General features: G+C 44.8%; 1 protein-coding gene across 3 annotated transcripts in view; it reads left to right on the forward strand.

The window, feature by feature from the left end:
• Window positions 1-21,597, forward strand: part of MEGF11 (multiple EGF like domains 11) — a 386,245-nt gene that overhangs the window by 198,374 nt on the left and 166,274 nt on the right. For all 3 annotated transcript variants that reach the window (XM_019503962.1, XM_019503960.1, XM_019503961.1), the window contains exons 6-9: window positions 5,850-6,096; window positions 7,844-7,964; window positions 14,403-14,539; window positions 20,635-20,847. In XM_019503962.1, coding sequence (XP_019359507.1) covers window positions 5,850-6,096; window positions 7,844-7,964; window positions 14,403-14,539; window positions 20,635-20,847 — 718 coding nt within the window. The remainder of the gene's footprint in view (window positions 1-5,849; window positions 6,097-7,843; window positions 7,965-14,402; window positions 14,540-20,634; window positions 20,848-21,597) is intronic.

Below are 21,597 nucleotides of genomic sequence, written 5' to 3' on the forward strand. Positions count from 1 at the left end.
CCGACCACGGAGCCAATTTCCCAGCCAGTGGATCATGGCGGACCCAAGGCCGCAATTGGCCAGTTTCACGAAGAGGTGATTATGGGATACCAGATAGAAGGCTTTTTTGAAGTCAAGATATATGACATCAATCTCTTCTCCTTTGTCCAGGTGATAGATCACCTGGTTGTAGAAGGAAATGAGATTGGTCAAGCAAGACCTATCTGCAACAAACCCATGCTGGCTATCCCTCAGGATGTTGGGGTCAGCCAGTCCATTAAGGATGGCCTCTTTAATAAAATTTTATAAGATCTTCCCCGGGATAGAAGTCAGGCTGATGGGACTATAGTTAGCCGGATCCACTTTCCTCCCTTTCTTGAAGATAGGCACCACATTGGCCTTCTTCCAGTCTTCGGGTACTTCACCAGAGTGCCAGGAGTTTTCAAAGATCCGTACCAGAGGCTGGGCTATGATGCTCGCCAGCTCCTTGAGTACCCTGGGGTGCAGATTGTGAGGGCCGGCTGACTTGAAGGTATCCAGCTTCTCAAGGTGTTCCTTCACGTTGCTGTAGCATCTCATGTAGACACACCCAGAGTAACTCCAGATTGGCTGCAGTGTAACCCTTGGCTGAATTTGGCCCTGGACTCTTCAATTTGTCTTTGACCACTCGTCTGTATGGTCCCATTAACTGTAGGCACGTAGTTTGGTCACTTCCCTGTACAAAGAGACACAGCCAAGGTTATGATAGTGAGGTCAAATAACACGGTGCTTGGGGCAGGGGTTGTGGTGCTGCTGATGGAAAGGATGCTGCATTCATATTAAGAGTATGTCTGCAGAGTGATGATGATGGATTATAAGAACACTATGGACTTCCTCTCATTGGAGTAAGTTATTTGATGGATGGCAGAGCTGGGAAACCATTGTATTCATTTGTTAAATTTTTAGATCCATGTGTTTGCATCCTCTTTGTCCAACATGCACCACTGCAATTGTCATCAGCAGGCCCTCAATTCGAAGATGATCTCTACCATGGCTCATTGATGGGTCTTGAGGCTACTTAAGAGTCCAATTCTTGAGCCACAGACCTGACCACAGAAGTTGCCAGTTGTCCCACATGGGAGGGTAGGCTGTAGACCATCATTTCTCTCCCTTTCCTTCCTCTGCACTATCTTCTCTGCTTTGAGGGTGAGACATTTTACCTCAAAAGGGCAGCCACTTGGCTGAGGTTGTGGTGCCATTGGAGTTGGTTAGCAGCCAGCTCCTCCCTTGACATCAGCTTCCATTTTCTTTCCATTTTGAGGTCTGCCTTCAGTGTGTCCTTGTAGCATTTTCTCTGGCCACCATGAGGTCTCAGGCCATTGCTAAGCTGGGAGCAGAGCACTTGTTTTGGAAGTTGAGAGGCGTCCACACAGTGTCTGGCCCAGAGGAGTTGGTGCTTGAGGATTGCTGACTCAATGCTCGATAACAGCAGCTTCAGCAAGGAAGCTGCCATGTGTATGGTGACCTTCCCATTTGATGTGGAGGATTTTCTGGAGGCTGCTGCACTAAATTTAGGTGGATCTGTTGACCCTGGACACAGTCACTCACCAGTTGTTCCTGGAAGAGAATATACCCTAGTTTGGGAGTGGACGGGTGTCTCAAACATCTCTCTATGCTGTATTTATTGTGACACTAAACTGGCAGTGAGAGCAGACAGGGTAACAATGATGCGCACCACGGCAGCTCTCCGTATGTAGTGCACGTAACCATTATCAGCCACTTAACAAGGTAATGAAGTTTTTGAGAGGAAAGTATCCTGCACTGTACTGAGCTATGTTTTTCTAAAGGCATGAATCACTCCCCCATTGTGCTATCTCATGCAGACAACTGTGATTATACTTATGTACCCAGCATCATCCTTTACAAAGCTATATTCATTTTTATGGTTGGCAATTAATCTATGGTGGTATTTTTGAAGGAGAGTAAGTGAGTGCATTTGCTAGGGGATGTTAGTATGTGACCTGAAATATGGCAGCTCCTATTAATGCAGTATTTCCCAAGAGAGCACTAGCCTTCCAGGCTCATCCTTCATGGTATTGACACACATGCATGCAGTCTGAAGGAAGCATTTGTACCTCCCTGACACTACTGCTCTCGGGTTGCCTCTTCCTGATGCTGCGGTTAAGGTTCCTGCATTGTCTTGAAGCTTTTAATGGCATGTGCATTTACAGTCCAGCTCTTGCATAAGCTTTGATCAGCTTTCTTATTCACACATTGTTGCTGTTGTTATTTATCTCTATTTCAATAGCACATAGAGGTGGCAGTCAAGGCTAAAGCTGGGTTGTGCAAGGTTCACACAATACTTTACAGATACATTTTACAATGGCCAAACATCTCACAGCACAGAGGTGTAATCCTGTAAAGCGCAGAGTATCCTGGATTCCTAAGACCCTGGCTGTCACAGGGAGATGACTTTGGGGCCTCTACTGGGGCATTTATTGGGCTTTTATAGCCTAAATTCCATGTAGAAAGGTCCTTTTTTGTTTTTTTTACTTAAGCCATCATTTGCCTCTCTTGTTTTATTCTCAGCCTTGAATGGTGGGTTCTCCTGCAACCAATTATGCGCCTGAGCAATCACACACACAAGTAATCCAACTGAGCTGGATGGAGCTCCTCGCGTGTTTGCAGTGATCTGGGCTTCAGGTTACAAATTCTCTGCAGGCTTGGACTCTGTCTCTGTCTGGGGACCGGTCAGCTCAACAGGAGGCCGAGAGTATCAATATTACATGTCATGAGGTTAGAGGCAGCTGCCAGTGGGACAGGTGGAAGTTGAGAATGGCTGGCTTTGAGTCAGATACGTGGATGCCACAGGAAGCTGAGTCTGGTTTACATCAATCCTTCTAGTGGCTCCACTGTATGATGTGGCAGGTCTGCCTCTTGGTAAGGAGCAAACAACAGGAGCAGAGACACTTTTGAGGTACCAGGATTTTGTTGTTGAACTGCCCAGATATTAAACTTGCAAGGACACGATCCCTCTGTCACCAGTTTCAAACCAGTGCTGCTGAGTTCATCTGCAGGAGGCCTTCTGCCAACTTCCACTGAAACCAGTCAGTAGTCAACGAACTGATGCTGAGTGAAATGACCCCGCTGTTTGGGTGAGAGAGAGGGATTGAACTGGAAACCAGTGGATGTAAAAGCTTTAGCCTTTACTATATGACGTGAAGGAGTAGGTTGGCAAACCCAGAGGCAGGAGCAAACTCAGATATGGAGGTGAGACTCAGCCACTAGAAAGTGACAGAGAAGCACACAGTTAGCCTGGGATAATCCTTGGCAGGATTTATCACCATTTCACAAACTGTGGTTAAAACTGGCTTGTAGTTTTATAATGCATAAAAGGTTCCCTCAGCCTCCAAAACAGTTGGATCAGGCTCTTACAGTTCTGTAAATAAGAAGCAATCCAGGCCCATCTCTCTCCCTTTCGGTGTTTTCCATGAAGAGTCAGCTGCTTTTTAATTCCTATTTTTTTGTCATGTCCTCAATAAATTCCAATGAAATTCACATTCTCCATATCTATCTCGTGTGCCAAGCTGTTTTATTTCATAGATAATTAAAGCATTTTGGCCGGCTACCCTAAGCTAGACGTACGGAATGATGCAATGTGTGATCATTGATGCATTGTGTTTAAAAGCCTTGGAAAATGTATCTAGCTGCCAGCTGGTTTCCCGGCCACTACAGGCTTTCTTTATTATCACAGTTTTAAAAAATATATATATTTCACCTTCCTAGAGAAATAGCTAACCCTTCCCTGTGCACCTTGGTGAGCAAAGCATGGAGTGTGATTAAAGGAAGCCGGAAGGAAAGAAGAAAGAAAGGCATGATAAATATATGGATAATTAAAGTTTGATGTGTACATAAACCTTAAATAATACTACAGTGGTATTTAGAGGACCAATTTGGACTAGACACTGTATAAACACAGCAATAGACATGACAGCTAGTTTTCCAGTTCTGCAAAGGTTTCCAGAATGTTTCCCTCTCCTCCTCATTTCCCTTTCCACCTTGAAACATAAGAAAGATTATGAGAGAATTGCCAAAATATAAGAAAAGAACATGCGGTTGCTCCCTAGCTAATGGCAGCAACACCTACCTGGGCTGTGGGACACCAAGGTTTGAGTCCCTGCTCTAGTAAATATTGAATTATATATATGAAGTGGAAAGCAGTCTGATTCCAGGAGGAGTGGCTCCTGCAGAGCCCTGTGGTCTGGGCATTCATCAGAGACGTGGAAGACTGAGGTCGAGCCTCAGAATTGGGCAGAACAGTGCCTAGACCATGGATGTGCTGTTCCAAGGGTGGTCTCTCCCCTCTGGGCTATTTGCCCTTCTGGATCAGATTTGGTCTCCTCTTCCACCCCGACCCTGCACATGTATGTGTGTGCTTTTCTGTGTGCGTGCACTGTCGGAGAAGCTGTCTTTGTCAAAACTGGTCCATATGGACCAGACTCAATTTTAGTTTCAGGGAATTGGCATTTTATGGCAAGAAGCCATCCCAGGGAGATTCCCGATCTGCGGTAACAGACAGGCTCTCTGCCCTTATGCAGTGGTGCCTGGAAGGTTTTCTGAAACCATGTATGAAATAGAAACATAGCCACATTGCACACAGGTTCCTTGTAATAACTGATGACACATAAATGGAGCTTTTAGTTTTCTGGGTGCTCAGCTATGAATCTCTCTCCCTGTAGTGCATAGGGCTGTGGTTACCGAGCCCAGTGCATGCCTGGGATAGATGGCAGCAGCCCCTTTTGAAGTCAGTGGAGTTGTGTCTTCTCTCAGGGTGATTTTGACCTTCTGTGCTTCTGCTCAAGAAGAAAATGCTTCTGCATTTTTTAAGAGGATTAATGCTGGCTGAATACTTGCCTTCTTCTGCTCCCTTTGCTGGAGTTCCTCACATCAAGCAATTAATATCCAACTTTCCTGGAAGCAAAAAGAGAAAAAGTGGGAGAAGCCACATAGCTGCGTGGAAAGGGCACAGAGGGCCTAAGGGTGTTTCAAGAAGGGCTTCCAGTGACTGTGGGCTTTACATGTAGAAGTCTTGAGCCTTCAGTACCTTGCACGTGTTGCTTGTGTGAGAGGAGTCATGAATGTCATTTGTGGTTTAGCGTGTGTGAAGGGCTTGCAGTCTGTTATAATAACTCTACAGGCAAGCCCGCAACAACAAGCCCTGCTAGTGAAGACAGCACAAGAATGCTGGCTGGGGCAGCTTCAACCAGTTCCCCAAACAGAATAGCCAGCTTAGGGTACGTCTCTCTCCTCGGGCATTTGCTGCAGAACATGGAAGTGCAGATCATGTTGCAGAGCTAAACTTGTACTTAGAAATCCAAGAAACTGGAGGCAGAAAAATGGTTGGATCCATCTGCTCCTCCCTTGGCAAAGGCAGGAGAGTTTCCTGAAGCCCCAGCCCCAGGACAGTCCCTGTCAAACCAAATCTGGTGTCTTAATGACTTTAAATAAATAGTAGGGGTGGGATCCTGGCTCCACTGAAGTCGATGCCAGTTTGCCGGTTACTTTTGTGGAGTCAGGATTTCACTTTCCACTGCATGTTTGCTCCTTCCAGCTTTCTCAGGCTCACCAGGAGACAGGATATTAAAAGATGGGGGCCCTGATCCAACAAAGCACTTGAGCACATGCTTAACTTAAAGCATGTGACTTGTGTTATAGTCATATGCTGAAGTACGTTTTTGGAGCAGGGTCTTAACTAGGAGGACGTTTGAGAAAGGTCCTGTTCTTCACCAAGCCTTTTTCCTTTGCTTACCAGCCAGAGTGCGAGAGGTTGGAACGAGACTACATAAATGCACTTACCTAATCTTCTCAGTAAATGAATGCATCTTTTACAGGTTGTGATAGCGATCACTGGGGACCCCATTGCAGCAACCGCTGTCAGTGTCAGAATGAGGCTCTCTGCAATCCCATAACTGGCGCCTGTGTCTGTGCAGATGGGTACAAAGGATGGCGCTGTGAAGAGCTCTGCGACTCTGGGACTTATGGAAAGGGCTGCCAGCTTAAATGCCAATGTCAAAACGGAGCTACCTGTGACCATAAAACAGGAGAATGTCATTGTGCTCCCGGATACACAGGGGTATTGTAAGTTCAATGACAGGCATATTTTACTTTGCATCACTTAACGGCCTAGTTTCGACTTTTTAGTGCAATGGGTATTTGATAAAATGTACACATTTGATTTATTCGCCTTTTTCCCCTATCTTTCTAGAATTCAGGTAACAGGATTTAAGGGAGAGTGAACAAGGGAGTGGTGCTTTTCACTGCTAATTGCTGCTGTCAAGTATGCCAAAATCAAATATTGGTCAAAAGAGGGATTAAAAATTCAGGAGATTTTCCAGCTAGTAAAACTGCTGTAGCTGTTCCTAATTTCAGTGTAGAGCAGGCACCAAAGCAGAGTTCGGTGCTTACAAGCAATTGAATGTACTTGTTAGTGACCCAAGGCAGTGCCAGACGTGACTCCCCTTCCTCATCTTATTTGACTTTCCATCTAACTGAGGCAGCATTAAAGCTAACTAGATCAGCTTGCTGTCTGGGGGGGAATTGTTAGTGTGGCAAACAGGGATTTAGCTGTGTGACTCCCATTAACTTTAACGAGAATCATGTTGCTAAATCCCTGTATACCACACTCAAAGTTTACCAGAAGGAGTCACAAAATCTGCATATTAATTTTAGAACAGCCGAGCAATAGCTTCTTGTTCAAAATTGCCCTCAGTGTAACATCAGTGCTCATTAGAGATCTTGCCATCATTTCAGAAGTAATTATGCTCTTCAAAATTATTTAAAGGAAATAAAAAATAATAATGTTTTAGAGGGAAGTCTATTTTGTTTTCTGAACTACTTTGGAAAACTGTTACAAATGTCTGGTTTCTTTTGCAGTCTAGCCTTTGTTGGCCAGAGCAAAGGAAAGAGCATGTATGCCAGAATAGGCATTAAAGAAAAAAATTGATAAATTAACCTGAAACATTAGCTCTGTATCTTTGAATATCTTCTTATGCATCTGATTTCCTTGTGACCTTATGACTTCAATCTGGTAAGCCCTTAGCACCGAGGGGTCTGTTTATATTCTCAGTAGTCTCAGTGACTTCGACACAGCTACTCAAAGTACTAAGTTTCTCCAGAGCCAGGCAATAACATGAGTATCTTTGTTTGGAGCCCTAATTTGTTATTTGCATGCAAAGAACCTGTAATCTGTTAAAACTGACAGTACAAGGAAGAAGCAATCAGCATAAAGCCTATGAACCACTTAAGTTTTATGGAAGCCGGAGAGTCTTTGCATTAACTTGAGTGGCCAATGGATGAGATCTTAAGGGTCACTTAAATGGTGTGTGGTTTTTTGTCATTCCTTTATCAAGGGATGAATTTCACCTGTGAACGCTGACATTTTGTAGCGACATTGGACAAATGTGATACTTCAGCCATTCAGCATTTTAATTCTGCCAGTTTATTTTGTGAGAAATGAATAAGATGGGTATATCTCATCATTGAGCTTCAGAGTCTTGAACTTGCCACACTACCTCTTTATTCACATGAGTAGTCCACTTGAAGCCAGTGAGACTTGGTGCATGAATAAAGATTATACACTTGAGTTAGTCTTGCTGGCCTCATTCTGCAGAACACAAATACAGCATCCTGGAGAAGCTCAAATGTTGCAAATCTTGACTAATTGATTTTTACAGTTGATATTGCCCTTTGGAGCTCCTCAAGCCTTGGATGATTTGCTTGAGCACTCCCAGGATGCCCTGTGTTGTGGGCTCGCCTCATTTGCAGCTTCCTGTTAATGTTTGCTTGAAAAACGATCATTTGCTTTTGCTTCTTCCCTACAACACAGCTGTGAGGAGCGCTGCCCTCCCGGCAGCCATGGAGCTCAGTGTGAACTGCGCTGCCCGTGCCAGAATGGAGGGATCTGTCACCATATCACTGGAGAGTGCTCCTGCCCCGCTGGATGGATGGTATGTAACAAGCGCCCCCTTGCCACACATGTAGATCTAGGAGGTAGAGTTAGGTGGAAAGTATGCGCTGATATCCTGACTTGGCTGTGCTTATGTTGTCATACGTGCCTGCTGTCTTTTGTCATACATAACTGTATATATGTATGACACTTTGGGGCAGGGTCCATCTTTTTGTTATGTGCAGGTATAGCACATAACCCATGGTGGAGGCCCTTTGGTACTGTGACAATACAAGCAAAAAAATCAGGGGTGGCCAGCCTGCAGCATGTGTGCACTAGTGGCAGGGGCAGCCTCTGTGTGTGGCATGTGGAAGATCAGGAAGGGGACAGTGGCAGATAAGGCAAGGAGCAGAGAGCAGAGCGGCAGATCAGGCAGGGGACAGTAATCCACATGACCTTTAGTGAGGTTATGGGATTAATTAGTGGCATGCGTACCAAAAACTTGGCCCCCACTGAAATAAATGATGGGAAGAAACTGTGACTAGCCCCTAATGTGCCTGTGCATGGGAGGAGGATGCCCTTGGCCTCATGTAGCCTCCCAGCCTCGCAGCTCAGGCTGTGGAAGAGAGAGCAGGGGTTGCAGGCCCAGCACTACCACACCTGAGTAATGCAGAGAGGAGTGAGCACAACCTCAAGTCTCCCACACCGTCACAGCTGAACCAACATGAAGGGCGCTCTGCCAAGCACTATGACTTCATGTCCCCATCCTTGTCCCCACCCCCGCCTCCCAGCGTCCCATGAGCAAAGGAGGGGAGCAGTAGGGAATCTGAGCTCTTTGAGTTATGGTCCATCCTTGGGTTGTCTCCTGTGTTCTGGCACTACACGTGGCCTTTACTCAGGGCAAGGAGCAAAAGCTCAGCTGAACATGGTTTACATGTTGCATTGTTTCCATGGCTGGAAGGGAAGAGAGCAGGGAGAAGCAAAGGGCATGCCAATGGCTCCAGCCAGCTATAGCGCAGAGAGAGTGTACACCGGAATCCAGAGGTCAGGTCAGTGCTCTAGTCCTGACTCAAGCATAATTCCCATTGATTTGAATAGGAGTTTTGCTTGCCTAAGGAGCTGGCTTAGAGAAAACCTAACCTTTACTCCATGGCAGGAAAGCAAGGCCAAACATTTAAAATAGCTCGAACTTTACAAGTGTTGTGATAATTAACCCTCTGGGTTTGCCAAGTCTCCTGGCCCACACACCATTCAGCTTTGCAAAGTTTCCTGGTACTTTTCCAGTATTTAACAATTAGTTCCTTGGCAATTCTGCTGGAATGCAATGGAAACAATGTCGGGCATTTTGCAAAACACCTAGAAGATCCTCAAGATAGTCACATGTGACAGCAGGTGCTGAGGCCTGATCACCCTTCAGATGTCCGGGAGCTGAGGGATGTTTATGTAATGCTGTCTCTGTAAGGTACGTTGTGTGTCCTAGAGCGCTTGGGGGAAAGCGGTCTTGTACGGCAGATGCTGTGTTTGGAGTGCTGCCATAGAGGAGGGCAATACAGTTCCATCCTCTGAGACACAAATGAGCATCCTTGCTTCATTTTCCTAGATGCATCACAATACTCTGATTCCCTGCAGCCATAATACAGATCAGTGTCCTCATTGTCAATAGTCACAAGCCTGCAGGGGGAAAAAAAACTTGTGTTTTGGTTGAAAGATAATAGCCCTAAATGTCCTCCCAGAGTCAGTGAAATAGAATCAAGGGAAGGATGGATATAGCCCAGGACATTATGTCTCCTCCTCTCCCTACCACAGTGGTCGGCTGATAGACTGAGGGCCAATTTCCTTCTGGTGTAAAGCAGTTCACCATTGATTTCAGTGGAGCTGTGCCAGCTTCTGCCATAGGGAAGTTGGACCCAAAGAGGTAGGGAAGAGCCAGATGTTACCCAGAAGACAACTTGAGGTTCAGAACCAGTTGCACGCTTTGCTTCTGTTTAGCTTCTCAAGGACATTTTGGTCAAGGAGCTAGTTCAGGATAAAAGTTGCTTTCCAAATGATTCTGGGAGCAAGTTATAAGGTAGCACAGGGTAGTGACACAGGAGAAGCAGCCTTTGACAAACTTTTCAGCCTGAGCTATTCTATAGGGAAGACATCTCAGGGATCTCTCTGCTAGGCCTCTCATGGCCAAAGTGAATGGAGAGACAAATGATGGTGCAGGGGGAAACCAGTAAAAAAAAAAAAAAAAAGAAAGTGTTATTACAGGGAAATGTACCCTGATCTGGCAATCACTGAGTGGGCAAAACATGTTCTGTCCTAAGGGGTGGTGTAGCTAACAGAAAAAACAGATAACACTGCTGTTTTTCTCAGGCTGGCAAGCAGTGCTGCCATATCACAGTTCCCCTGAAGGTTGATCAATAAATGGATAAGCATCAATCTGTCAGCCACCGGGGGTTTTTTTATTTATTTTTATGTCCTTAGTGCCCCCCTAATATTTGTATTCAGCATGCTGGGGTTTTTGAGAGTCTGAATTGATTCCCCCTGGCTGCTGGTGGCAGGCTTTGTGGGGTTAAAATGTCGTTCAAGAAATAAGAGAAGGTAGGGAAGGATCAGACAGTTTTAGAAACCTTGAAAGAGGGAAGATGGACCCTAGAGGAGCAGGATGCTGATGCTGCAGACCTGATACAGCCATTTTTACTATCCTGTTTGTGCCTGGCCACTTGCAGCTCAGAATTTTCCCCACAATACTTAGCAGCCTGGAGAGACTATCCTGAAAACTCGATTGTTGGTAGCTCCGTCCCCTGAGAAAAACTGGGAGTGAAGAATTGATGTGTTTGAACCAAGCATAACTGAAAATTGAAGAGAGAGATCAAGTATTCTGGGAGAAGAAACTGAAATTATAAGTAGAAACACTCAACTTGTAAATGTTAAGATTTTAAGTGTAAAGGGTTTCTCCAGGGTTTTAATGAAAGGCTGGAAATTCAGTAGACAGAGAGAGAAAAAACTCATTTTTTTTCTTTATGGAGTTTTAACTCGTGGCATTTGGGATGGTTTGTTCAGCCATACGCCAGTGGGCTATAAATGAGCAGGAGAGATGGGAATGCTAGATTGTGTTCAGTTTATTTTATACTGTTGATCGTCTTCCTTTGACATCAGGAATTTTACTTGCAGATTATACAGCTTCAGACAATGTGTATATGTACCATATATACTCAGCACATAGGAGAGAGATAATTCTCCCTGGATTTACGCAGGTTATTGCTCCCGGACCAGCCACAGCTCTGTGCCTTTCATGGTCCCCTGGGATGCCGACATGGGAGTGATTAATGACAGCGTGGCTCCCTGAGGAGCTGTGGTGCCTGGATGTGGGAGGGTAGGCAGCGAGATGTTCCAGGGAGAGAGTGTCTGGCTTCCTCTTGGATCTGCCTCCCTCAAAGGCCGGTGTTTCTACCCCATGGGCTGCCGCCCTCCACTCTGCAGCAATCGTCAGCCAGAAACAAAGATTTACAATAACTCAGTGCATCCTGCAGGTTCTTCACCTTCCCGTGGGTTTTTTACTAGGGCAATATGTAGCCCATATCATAAAGCTAGTCAAGAACATGTGGTTTCTAGCACTTGTGTGTACTGGGCATTGTATGCTCTCGTGTCCGTGGATTTGGGCATTGGGTCCCTCTTGGCACCACGTAGGTTTAGGTCCACAGACAGGGCTCTTTGGATTGCCCTGCCATGTCGGAGGAGACCTGAAAATGAAATGGCTCCCTGCAGGGCCCCCGAGACCACTCATGAATGCATTAGAAGGGTTAGATCACTGCAGAGCTAATGAAAGGGGATTTTTTGCTTTGAGTGTCTGAGTGTGCATCGTCCTCAGTAATCCACAGTGAGGAACTGAGCACCACTTCCAGTCTCAGCCCTTCTGCCTAGTGGTGTAATGTTAGCTTTAATGCAGAATAGCAACATCCTAATTTATTTTTTTTCTTGTTCCCTTAAATGTCTGGGCTTTAGCAGGAAACTGGTTTTTGTTCTTTTATCCTATTTGTCTTCCTGGTTTGTGTGGTTTTTTAAAAAAAAGAAATAATAAACAGCAAAGGGGAAAAAAACCCCAAACCTCTTTTCTCTACTGCAATGTGGTAATAATCCTAGGAAACAATGTCAAGAGCAGAAGCCAGAGAGTTTAGGGTCTTAAAAAAGGTGCTGATGGAATGAACTTTTCTGATTAGATGCATAAACAGCAGGAAACTTTGGTCTGACATTTGATCCTCCAGAGAGGGAAGGTTTGGATTCCCTGAGCACATATTAATGCAAAAAGTATGCCTAAAGATTCATTCGGCTCCAGGGGGATGCCTCTCAGTGCATTGCTTTCTCATCATTTGCTGATAGAAATCCTGTTCTTTTGGAGACATGGAGAGAAAATGCATTTATTATCAAGATAAATGGATACCTAGCTTTCTAGATATATAGTATAGCTTTTACTCACGTCAAGAGACACAAGTTTGTTACACTCGGATCTGAATGCTCTTGAATTGAGGCCAACCTGTCTCTTTTACAGCCAGGGAACCACCTATCACCAGGTGAGGAAGGCTTGAGGTGTCTGTTTTATGATTACAGGGAAGAGCAGCTTCTCTGTAGCTCAGGTTTGTTGAAACTGCAGAACTTCTGAAGCCACTGAGAGGGAGACCCAGAGGAGTGAGGTTGGCCATTAATATTCTCATTTGTGAGGCACTGTTTTTCATCTTTGTGTAAGATGTATTTAATATGTGCATTGTTCCAAGCTTAAAGCCCCTGGCACTTACCTGGAGAAATGAGACTTCATGGAGATAAAAGAAATTGAAGGAAAATCCCAGTGTTCCCCCCCCAGGTGTTTTGTATTTTGCACAGCAGAACTAGTGAGGACAGTTGCATTGGTCACACATCACTTTCCATTATCAGATCTTGCCTTCAGTTGCTTATAACTTTGCCAACCTTTGCTGCCTTGGCTAAAACTATCCATGCTGGATCTCCACCTGGAACAGCACTTGGGGAAATGTCTGTGGTTTTGCCCATGTTACAGAATTCTTACAGAAGTTTTACTGAGAAACTTAAGTGCCTGTATGCATTAGGGCAGGGCTTTGGTCAGGAGCAACTGGAGGATTTGGGGGCTGGGACATGTGGTTAAGGGGTCCAGAGGAGATGAGGGCTGTGGCCAAGGGTCAGAGAGTGTTGGGGAGTGGGGCAGTAGCTGTGAGGAGGGTTGTGAATCTTGTGGGGTGATGCTTAAGGTGGTGTTTGAGGGAGTCAGAGACCGGATCAGAGCTATGGAGGTGACAGGGATGGGGAAGAGTTGGGGGTGAGACCTGGAGCTGAAGGGGGGATACTGGGACTGGAGTGTGGAGGACTCTGTAGGGTGCAAGGGGTGCCTATGCCTCATGCTGGTCCTCTGCCCCCAGGGTATCTCACCTCTTGCATTCACTGAATTGTGGGATTCTGTGTTGATTCAGGTAGGGAAACATTCGAATGTCAAAGTTTTAATGCTTGAATCTTCCAGGAAGAGCATGGGGGAGAGCAGCTTTGTGTTAAATGAACCCATCTGAGTTAATATTTCTAAGCAGAGGGGGCTTGGTAGCAGGCTCTCAGTGCCGCCTACTGCTCTACAGGCAGGTGCTGAGCGCTGCAGTGAAGTGATGGGTTCAGCAGTCATCCACTATAGATGTCACTTCTAAGGGATTGTCCTCTGTAGGGGGAAAGGCTTGCGGCTGCACATAAGGAGATGGGGCCTGGCCCTGCAGTGACACAAATGAGCACCACTGAGGACAGCAGTTCCAGCTTTACAGATCTGGGTGTATCTGTGCAGAGCACCTCCTCGCACACCCAGACAGGATGCGGTGGCAGCGCAGGCAGTGTTTCTGCCAGCACTCCACCACACTGGAGAGTAATGCAAGCTGGATGGAGCAGGGGTGGCACAGTGGCCGGGGCGGGAGAGAGGGACCTGATTCGGTGCAAGGGGAGAATGAAGTGACACAGTCAGGATATGGGTGCCTGAATGGGAGGGCTCTCCTAGAACCCCCACCCTCCAGCCTTCCCCTCCAGTGGGCTCCACACTCCTTTTGCCCACCCAATAATCCCTAACCCTTGTCCTGGGATGTCGCCCATAGCAGTTTCCCCTGGCTCGTTCCAGTAACCCCAGTAGGCTCCACATCCCCCTCACATGCCGTTATCACCTCCTTAGGCTGCCCTGCACCTCCCGCCTCCACTTACAAAGGTTTCAAGTTGAGTTCCTGTCTCCCATGCACTTACTGCCATTGCTTGAGGAAACCCTGCAAAGGTCATCAGCACGAGTCATCACCAGGGAGGGAAATCACGGCTGGTGAGATAGCAGGTGGGAGTTAGCCCCACTGGCAGGGGTTTGTCCATGGCAAGGAACTCTGCCAGCACGCTTAGATGGCGTCTTGGCACAACAGACAGGTGTACGTGGTGCATGGTGGAATTCACCACATTGCAACTGTTCACTGATGTGGCTCTTTGTATTCCTCCCCAGGGTTTTGTATGTGCCCAGCCATGCCCTTCTGGGACCTTTGGAATTAATTGCAGCCAGGATTGCCCATGCCATAATGGGGCACTGTGCGATCACGTGACAGGGAGATGCCTGTGTACAGCTGGATATATGGGAGACAGGTAAAAAAGAATCCCCAGGCCAATTACTCTTCGGTATTATGCATAGACTTACCTCTTTTATGCTCCATCTAAGACAATCTTGCTCTGTGAAACACAGTGTGTTATATTTCTATTGCTACAATTAGATGCATCCTTCCAGAGCAGTTCAAGCATTATAAATGTGACAATGTTATTACTTTTTATTGGCAATGTTCTCCATTTACAGTTTATTTTCTTTTTTTTAATGCAACTTTTAAAATTTAATGGATTAAATTTAATTTAGATATTTACAGCGATAAATTTAATAGAGAGCATTACATGTTTACAAGATATGTAAATGAACCATATTTGTACAAATTAATATCCTCAAGAGTAAGCAATGCAGTAGTTTAATACGTTTCTCCCGGCCTGTCTGCGTTGCTGCAGTACTGATGTTTCTTAGACACCGGCAAAAGGTAATAAATCCTCAAAATCATAAACTAGAGGCTCAACCTTAAACTGATCAAATATTGTTTTACAAGGCAGTCTTGGATTTAGCAAAGTGTCTATACAGCAAAGTAAACGTCGGCTGTGAAATGTGCTAGTGAACCTGTGTAGAGTAATTTAGCTAGCAGGGGTGATGCCAGCAGTGAAGACATGGTGGCCTGAGCTTAAGCAGATGTTAACAACCAGAGTGTATACCACAGTCTCTGGAGACTTTGTCCTCTAGTTTCCTAAGATGCCATGTCCTCAACCCTGTTTTTACTTATGCTAGCACAGATACCAGGCCCCTGTTGCACCAATTCCCAGATGTCTCTCCCTTCTCTGCGTAACCATCAGCCTTATAGAAACCATGAATGAACCAGTCCCGTTCAGGAGGTTTCCTTCCACTCTGTTGCAACCATCATTGAAATCAGACAGTTTCCTTGTAATTAGGTACAGGCAGAAATGATATTTTTTGCCCGATCTGACCCCTGGAAGCACTGTACAGCTGTAACCAAACACAATTTTAAAGCAGAATGCTTTAAAAGGGCCCAATGCTGTGACAATCTGAACCCTCATTTGCATAAGGGTTTAAATGAAGACGCTCCAAAATGGAGCGCCTTCAGTAACTTGTGTCTTCACATGCTGGGAGCAGGGCTGAGCTGATGGAACTCAGCCCTGCTCCCAGCACTGTCTTCAGAGTGGGAGCAGGGGAAGGGAATGGAGGGAGTTCAGTGTGAGTTTTTTTCAGCTGATGCTGAAGGGTGGGGTGGGTGGATTGGATCCCCCTGAGGTGGCGGGGGGGCTTCAATCCACCCACCTCACCCTCCAACATGAGCCAGGTAACATCCAGAACAAGCTTCCTCTTTCCCCTGTCCCATTCTGAGAACAGCGCTGGGGCTGGGAGGGTAGAGGAGCATTGCTAGGGGAGAGCGGCTACAGGCTTGCAGCCACTCTAAACAGCAGCTGGATTCCCAGCCCCCGGGACCCAACCGTGAACATCTGTTGGGTCTTGGATATCATTGCAACTTATGGTGCTTCCTGCAAAGTGCTGCGAGTTGCAATGGGGAGCTGCTCTTCTGTTGGCACCTCAACTGACAGCAGTATTTTTCCCAGAATGATTTGGGATCCAGTAAAGGAGAAGATGGAACGTAGAACTAGAAATCCAGTGCACTAGTCGTTGCGAACCAGCAAGAGAGGTCTGTCCAAGGGGTTCCACAGAAACATCTGCTCCAGCCTCTCCAACACATCACAGCCACAAGGCACCCAAGAACTGCCCACGGCTGACTGAGGGTGCCACAGGAAGAGAGCAGGAGAGACTAGGGTGCTGTGGGCCCCTGGAACGGCTGGTACTTGTTCAGTTATTGTGAGGGGTTCCATTTTGAAGAGAAACCTGTGTTATTATAGCTGCCTCATGGACAGGGCAGGCAGCTGGGATTCCTGAGGCACAACTCAGTGCCGCTTCAGTGCTGGTAACCCTCTAAACTGTGGGAAGGGAGACGGCAGGAGGAGAGATGCCCACAGGGAGCTCTGTAGAGAGGTGAGCAGTGCAGCACATGGTGGGGAGAATGGCAAAGTGCACAGGCCTCATGGGGTAGAGATAGAAGGGATGTGGTCCCTGGAGACCTACCTTCTCTTAGTGGAAATGGTCGTAGCTGTTTAAATGGACACCAGAGAGTTTATGAGGAGCCCAGAGGATCGACTTACCAGCTTTAAAGGACAAAGGTGAAATATGGGCCCCATTAAGCCAGTGTGACTTTTGCCATTGACTTCACCATGGTGGGGGAGGGGTGCAGCAGGATATCAGCTGTAACGATTTGTTCTTAGGACCAGTACATTTCTTTACCTATTGTTAACCACAGATAGTTAATAGTAAATCTCCCATTGATTTCCATGACAGCAGAAACAGGCACAAGATTTAAAAAGTCCAGATTGCTTTCCCTGCTATTGCTCTGCCTTTCATTCAGCTTGGACAATGGGGAAGGTTAGCTGGGCTCATTTTGGAGTACGGTCTGTTTTGCTGTCTGGGTCTCGAGCATTATCTCAATGCTGCAAATATAAATTACAGCCAGAGCCAGCGGAATGCTATTTCCAAACAAAACTATGCTTTCTTTGACATTTAAAAAAATATCAGCATACTCTGCTATTAATAATGGGTTGTGTTAAAAAAAAAATAGTAACATACCCTTATTATCTGTTGGTATCCATTTTTAATTGCCAGTAAATATCTTGACAAACCTGCAGGCTCTGGTCCTGCAAGAGAGATAGTGACATCTATTTAGATAAATATTTGTGCAAGTAGTATATTCACAAAGACCCGTGGAAGTATAATTGTCACTTTTTGTTCGCTACCTGCTTGCTGGGAAGTGCCACAGCATGACATATCTGCAGTAAATTGACAAGCGCTGTTGATAGCTCCCGATAGCTTTGTGCTGAACTAAAATGCCTTCAGCTCCCATGTAAATGTAGGCATTGTAAATTCTTTGAATGGAATAATAGCAACTGTGCACCTGGAAGCTGGGGGGGGAAAGGTATGAAAATTCTCAGTCTGACAAGAAAAGTGAATGTACTGTTTCAGCTGGGTTTTCCATCTTGCCAGCAAGCCTAGAGATTGACTCTTAATAGGGTAAATACAACATTTGTTATGATAAAATAAGCAGACCTAGTCTCTAGCTTTTTCATTTGTATAAATATTTCATAGCTATGAAAAAAGTGATACCCACAGTTTTAAAGTGTACTTGGGATGGCATGCAATTTTTGTCTATTGTACAAAAATATGTTCAGTGTAAAGAAAATGGTGACAACATTATTCTTCTATGAAAAGCATTCCTGGAAATAATGTAGGTCCATGTAATATGTTCATCGGTTAAACAGGCTGTCTTATGTTTAATATTTTGTGAAATTGCTTCCATTAATTCTACAGGTGACAGCCGTATTATCCTATCTCAACCCAAATAATTGTAGTACATATTAAAGTTCAGTAGATATTATAATCCAAGTCTCCCCAGATAGGCAGAAAGCAATGTAAATTAAACAAGAAACATATCTAGGGCGTAGCAGCTCATTTTGTAATTTAATTGAACAATGTATCTGGTTGTTAATGGTGTTATGGACACATTAGATTGATATGTTGCGAAGGAAGGATGTTTAAGTAGAAAGCTAATTCCTGCTGTGATTATTCTTATGTTCCAGAGGAGTCGTTATTAGTATTCTTTGTATAAAATTCATTAGCAGTAGCTGCTTGATCTCCAAATAAATAAGTTGGTTAAATTGTTAGTAGAAAAAAGGCTAATTATGTAAATGGATTAGGTCGTCAATATTTCATTTCCAGATGCTTTTTCCCCTGCTATGTAATGCTTCATCTTCTATAAATATAGAATGATATAGTGCACTATTGACTAAATATTCATCTTGTTGAGTACAGTACTCTCCTGCTAACTAGTAGAGCTGCATGTGGTAATGGAGACATAAGATATCTTAATATGTTCTTCATTGCATTTCATTTGCTTTAAGTGTTTCAGTTGCTTTCTTTTGCATTCCTTGTTGGCTATTGCATTTGCAGTTGGACCACTGAGGATAGCAGGGCTAGGACCCAATGCCATGCTCGGAGTGACTCTTTGGGGTCATTCAGTGCCATTTCTAACATGCTTCTCTATCTTTGGATCCCCAGTGAACTCCTGAACTTGAATTATGCAACTGGCAGCCATGCTGATGTTTGCTGCAATTAAGTCGCTAGCTTATGCCTTTGACTTTATTTATTTATTTTGGGGGGAAACGTATTCATCTGAGGCTGCAACAGTAATTTCTCCTCTTATGTACTGAGCATTTTCCTTGCAATTCACCAGGCTTGCATTGCACATTAATCTTTTATTACTGAGCATCATACTAACTCTCACCTGCCAGCTGTGAAATGACCTGCAAAAAGACATTTAACAATTGGTTCTATCAGCTGCATTTACAGTATACACTTTAATCAATGTGTGGGATTAAATTAATGCTGATAGGCCATTTCCAATGTCTGGTAGCTAGGAGATAAGGGTGTTGTTTTTTTTTTATTTTGAATTGGCAAAGCATAGCTGTTCTCCGTGGTGGATCATGTAAACTGAGGTAGTGACACCTGGCAGGATTCGGAAGCTGGTGAATTGTGCAGCAGTTCCATTCTTTGGGGCTTTAGTTGGCCTCTTCCACTGGGAGATACTCCAATCACTTGGGGCATGTGTAGACCAAATGGGGGCCCTAAATTGATGCAGTGGGTTTTTAAAAACACCGCTTCAATTTAGGGCCTATTAAACCCCCGTGTCATGCACACACCCGAGTTACCTGCCTCTCTGGCGGCAGGGAGAGAAGGGTGAGCTGCTAGTGGGACGAGTGGTGCCTGGGCTGTGGGGGTGGGGGGTGCTTTCCTCCGTGGCAGTGGCAGCCCCCACTCAGGCGGCACCCACCCGCAGACACCTGGCTCCAGCTGTCCCAGGGGCACCGCGGCTGTGGAGGGAAGCACTGGGCCCCGCGCAGCTCAGGCAGGCAGGCAGGCTCAAGGGGGGGGGGGAAAGATAGTGCTTGCTACTTTTTTTTTCCCCTCTCTTGGGTGGAGCCTGCCTTCCTGGGCTGCTGCCAGGCTGCCTGCATGGGCTTCCTGCAGAGCCCCTGAGCTGCATGAAGCCCGGTGCTTCGCTCCACAGCTGTAGGGCAACAAACTAAAACTCCTTGGAGTTTTTGTGCATTAGACCACCGAATTTGCTACAGTGGCTGTAATTAATGAGCAATATGCCACCAATGTGCGCAAACACTGACACCATTAAAGCAGTGCAAAAGGATTTAGCCCACTGTAAAGTGTCATGCACATATGCCTGTTGTTTCGTCTACACACAGCCTTAAACTGCTTTTATAGAAAAAGGGAATGGAGCATTTGGAATATATTTCACCAAGATTGCATTCAAGAGGGGAATATTTTAAATATTGTGATTAAGATGTGGTGAAAAAAAATCTGTTTCCCATTCCATTTGTCTGTGTATGATAGATGTTTGTAGTTCTGGAGACAGAAATACACAAATCGGGGTAGAAACTACCTATCCTAAGATTTTTTGTAATGGTGACCATCAGTCCAGTAATAAAAGGACAGTTTTGCATTTCCCAGAATGTATGTAATGAGATGGGGAGCTAGTTTTCCTACTGGCATAAAACAGATGCAACTATAGCATTAAGGGAAAGAAAAATCATTCTTTGTCACAGATCATCTTATTTAATATTGTGTAATTGCATGCAGTTCTCTTTTAACCACCATAAGGTAGGGTATTCATCTAAGGTCCTTCTACAATGAGGCAAAAAGTAATCTGAACAAGTGTCTTTTGAAATACATATGTGAAATTATTTAGGGAGTGACACTGCAGTCACTTTGTTAACTAATATAATATTGACTAATGGAAATATTGCAAGATGTAATTGGACAGAGATTAATACACTTTGGGTTAACAGAAATGTATATGCCTAAGATAACACATCACCTTCATGATTTCATCAGTTCGGTACATTACTTAAATAAATGGCCTATGATTTTATGCTTAATACATCAGCAAAACCATTCCCAGGAAAAGTCATAAACTGACTAGACTATATTTAGCATTTGACTTCATTGTGCCTCCCATATTTCTTTGCAGGTGTCAGGAGGAATGTCCCGTCGGGATGTATGGCTTTCAGTGCACTCAAAAATGCAACTGTCAAAATGGGGCAAAGTGTTACCATATAAATGGAGCATGTATGTGTGACCCTGGATTTAGAGGGATTCATTGCCAGGAAAGGATGTGTCCAGAAGGGCTTTATGGCCTGAAATGCAGCAAGAAATGTCCTTGTCACATAACCAACACTCTCAGGTAAGTACATCGTATTTTATACCAGTAGAGGAACTAGTACACACAAGTAAAAACCACAGGGAAAATTTGCATATGAGCCCACCCCTTTCTCCTTGTAATTTTAATTAAGGCCTAGTCCATCTCCTTTGAATTATTGCCTTTCATTTAAATGATGATAGGGTTGGAACCAATTCAGCAAACTACTTCAGTATGTATCTAAGTTTAAACATGCAAGTAATTCCATTGAAGTCTTGCACACACACACCTATGGCCTGGCCCTATAACTTTTACTCATGTAAGCAAGAATTGCTCTCAGAAAAGGGTCATAATATGAGGCCTTGTATGTACATACCTAACACTTGTGACCTTCATGGCATGTGACAAAGTAGGCGTCACCTACTAAAACTCATGGCCCTCTGAAGGGATCAGTCAGTCTCTAAGGTGCCACCCTGATCTCTGCCTGACTTCAAACTAACGTGGCATACTACTTCTCTCTACCCCTTACAGTAGTCATTTCACTTTTAGGTGATGTCAAAAAACAGATATAGTCTTGTTTAAAAAACAGTTACCGACTAAAGTTCAAAAACATGGATATATTACTAGCCTCCATCTATATCTCAAAGATGCTTCATACACACCAAAGTATTACATTTTCAAAAAGTTTCCTTTGTAAAGTAAATAATGCTAACTTACTTTTTGTCCTTCAGAAAGATAAGCCTATGAAATGATAGAAAGGTAACAGTGCCATACAGCAACAACCATAGGCATGGT

Source organism: Gavialis gangeticus, unplaced genomic scaffold (assembly GCF_001723915.1).
Source record: "Gavialis gangeticus isolate Ggan-Ray unplaced genomic scaffold, GavGan_comp1, whole genome shotgun sequence".
NCBI classification, from domain to species: Eukaryota; Metazoa; Chordata; order Crocodylia; family Gavialidae; genus Gavialis; species Gavialis gangeticus.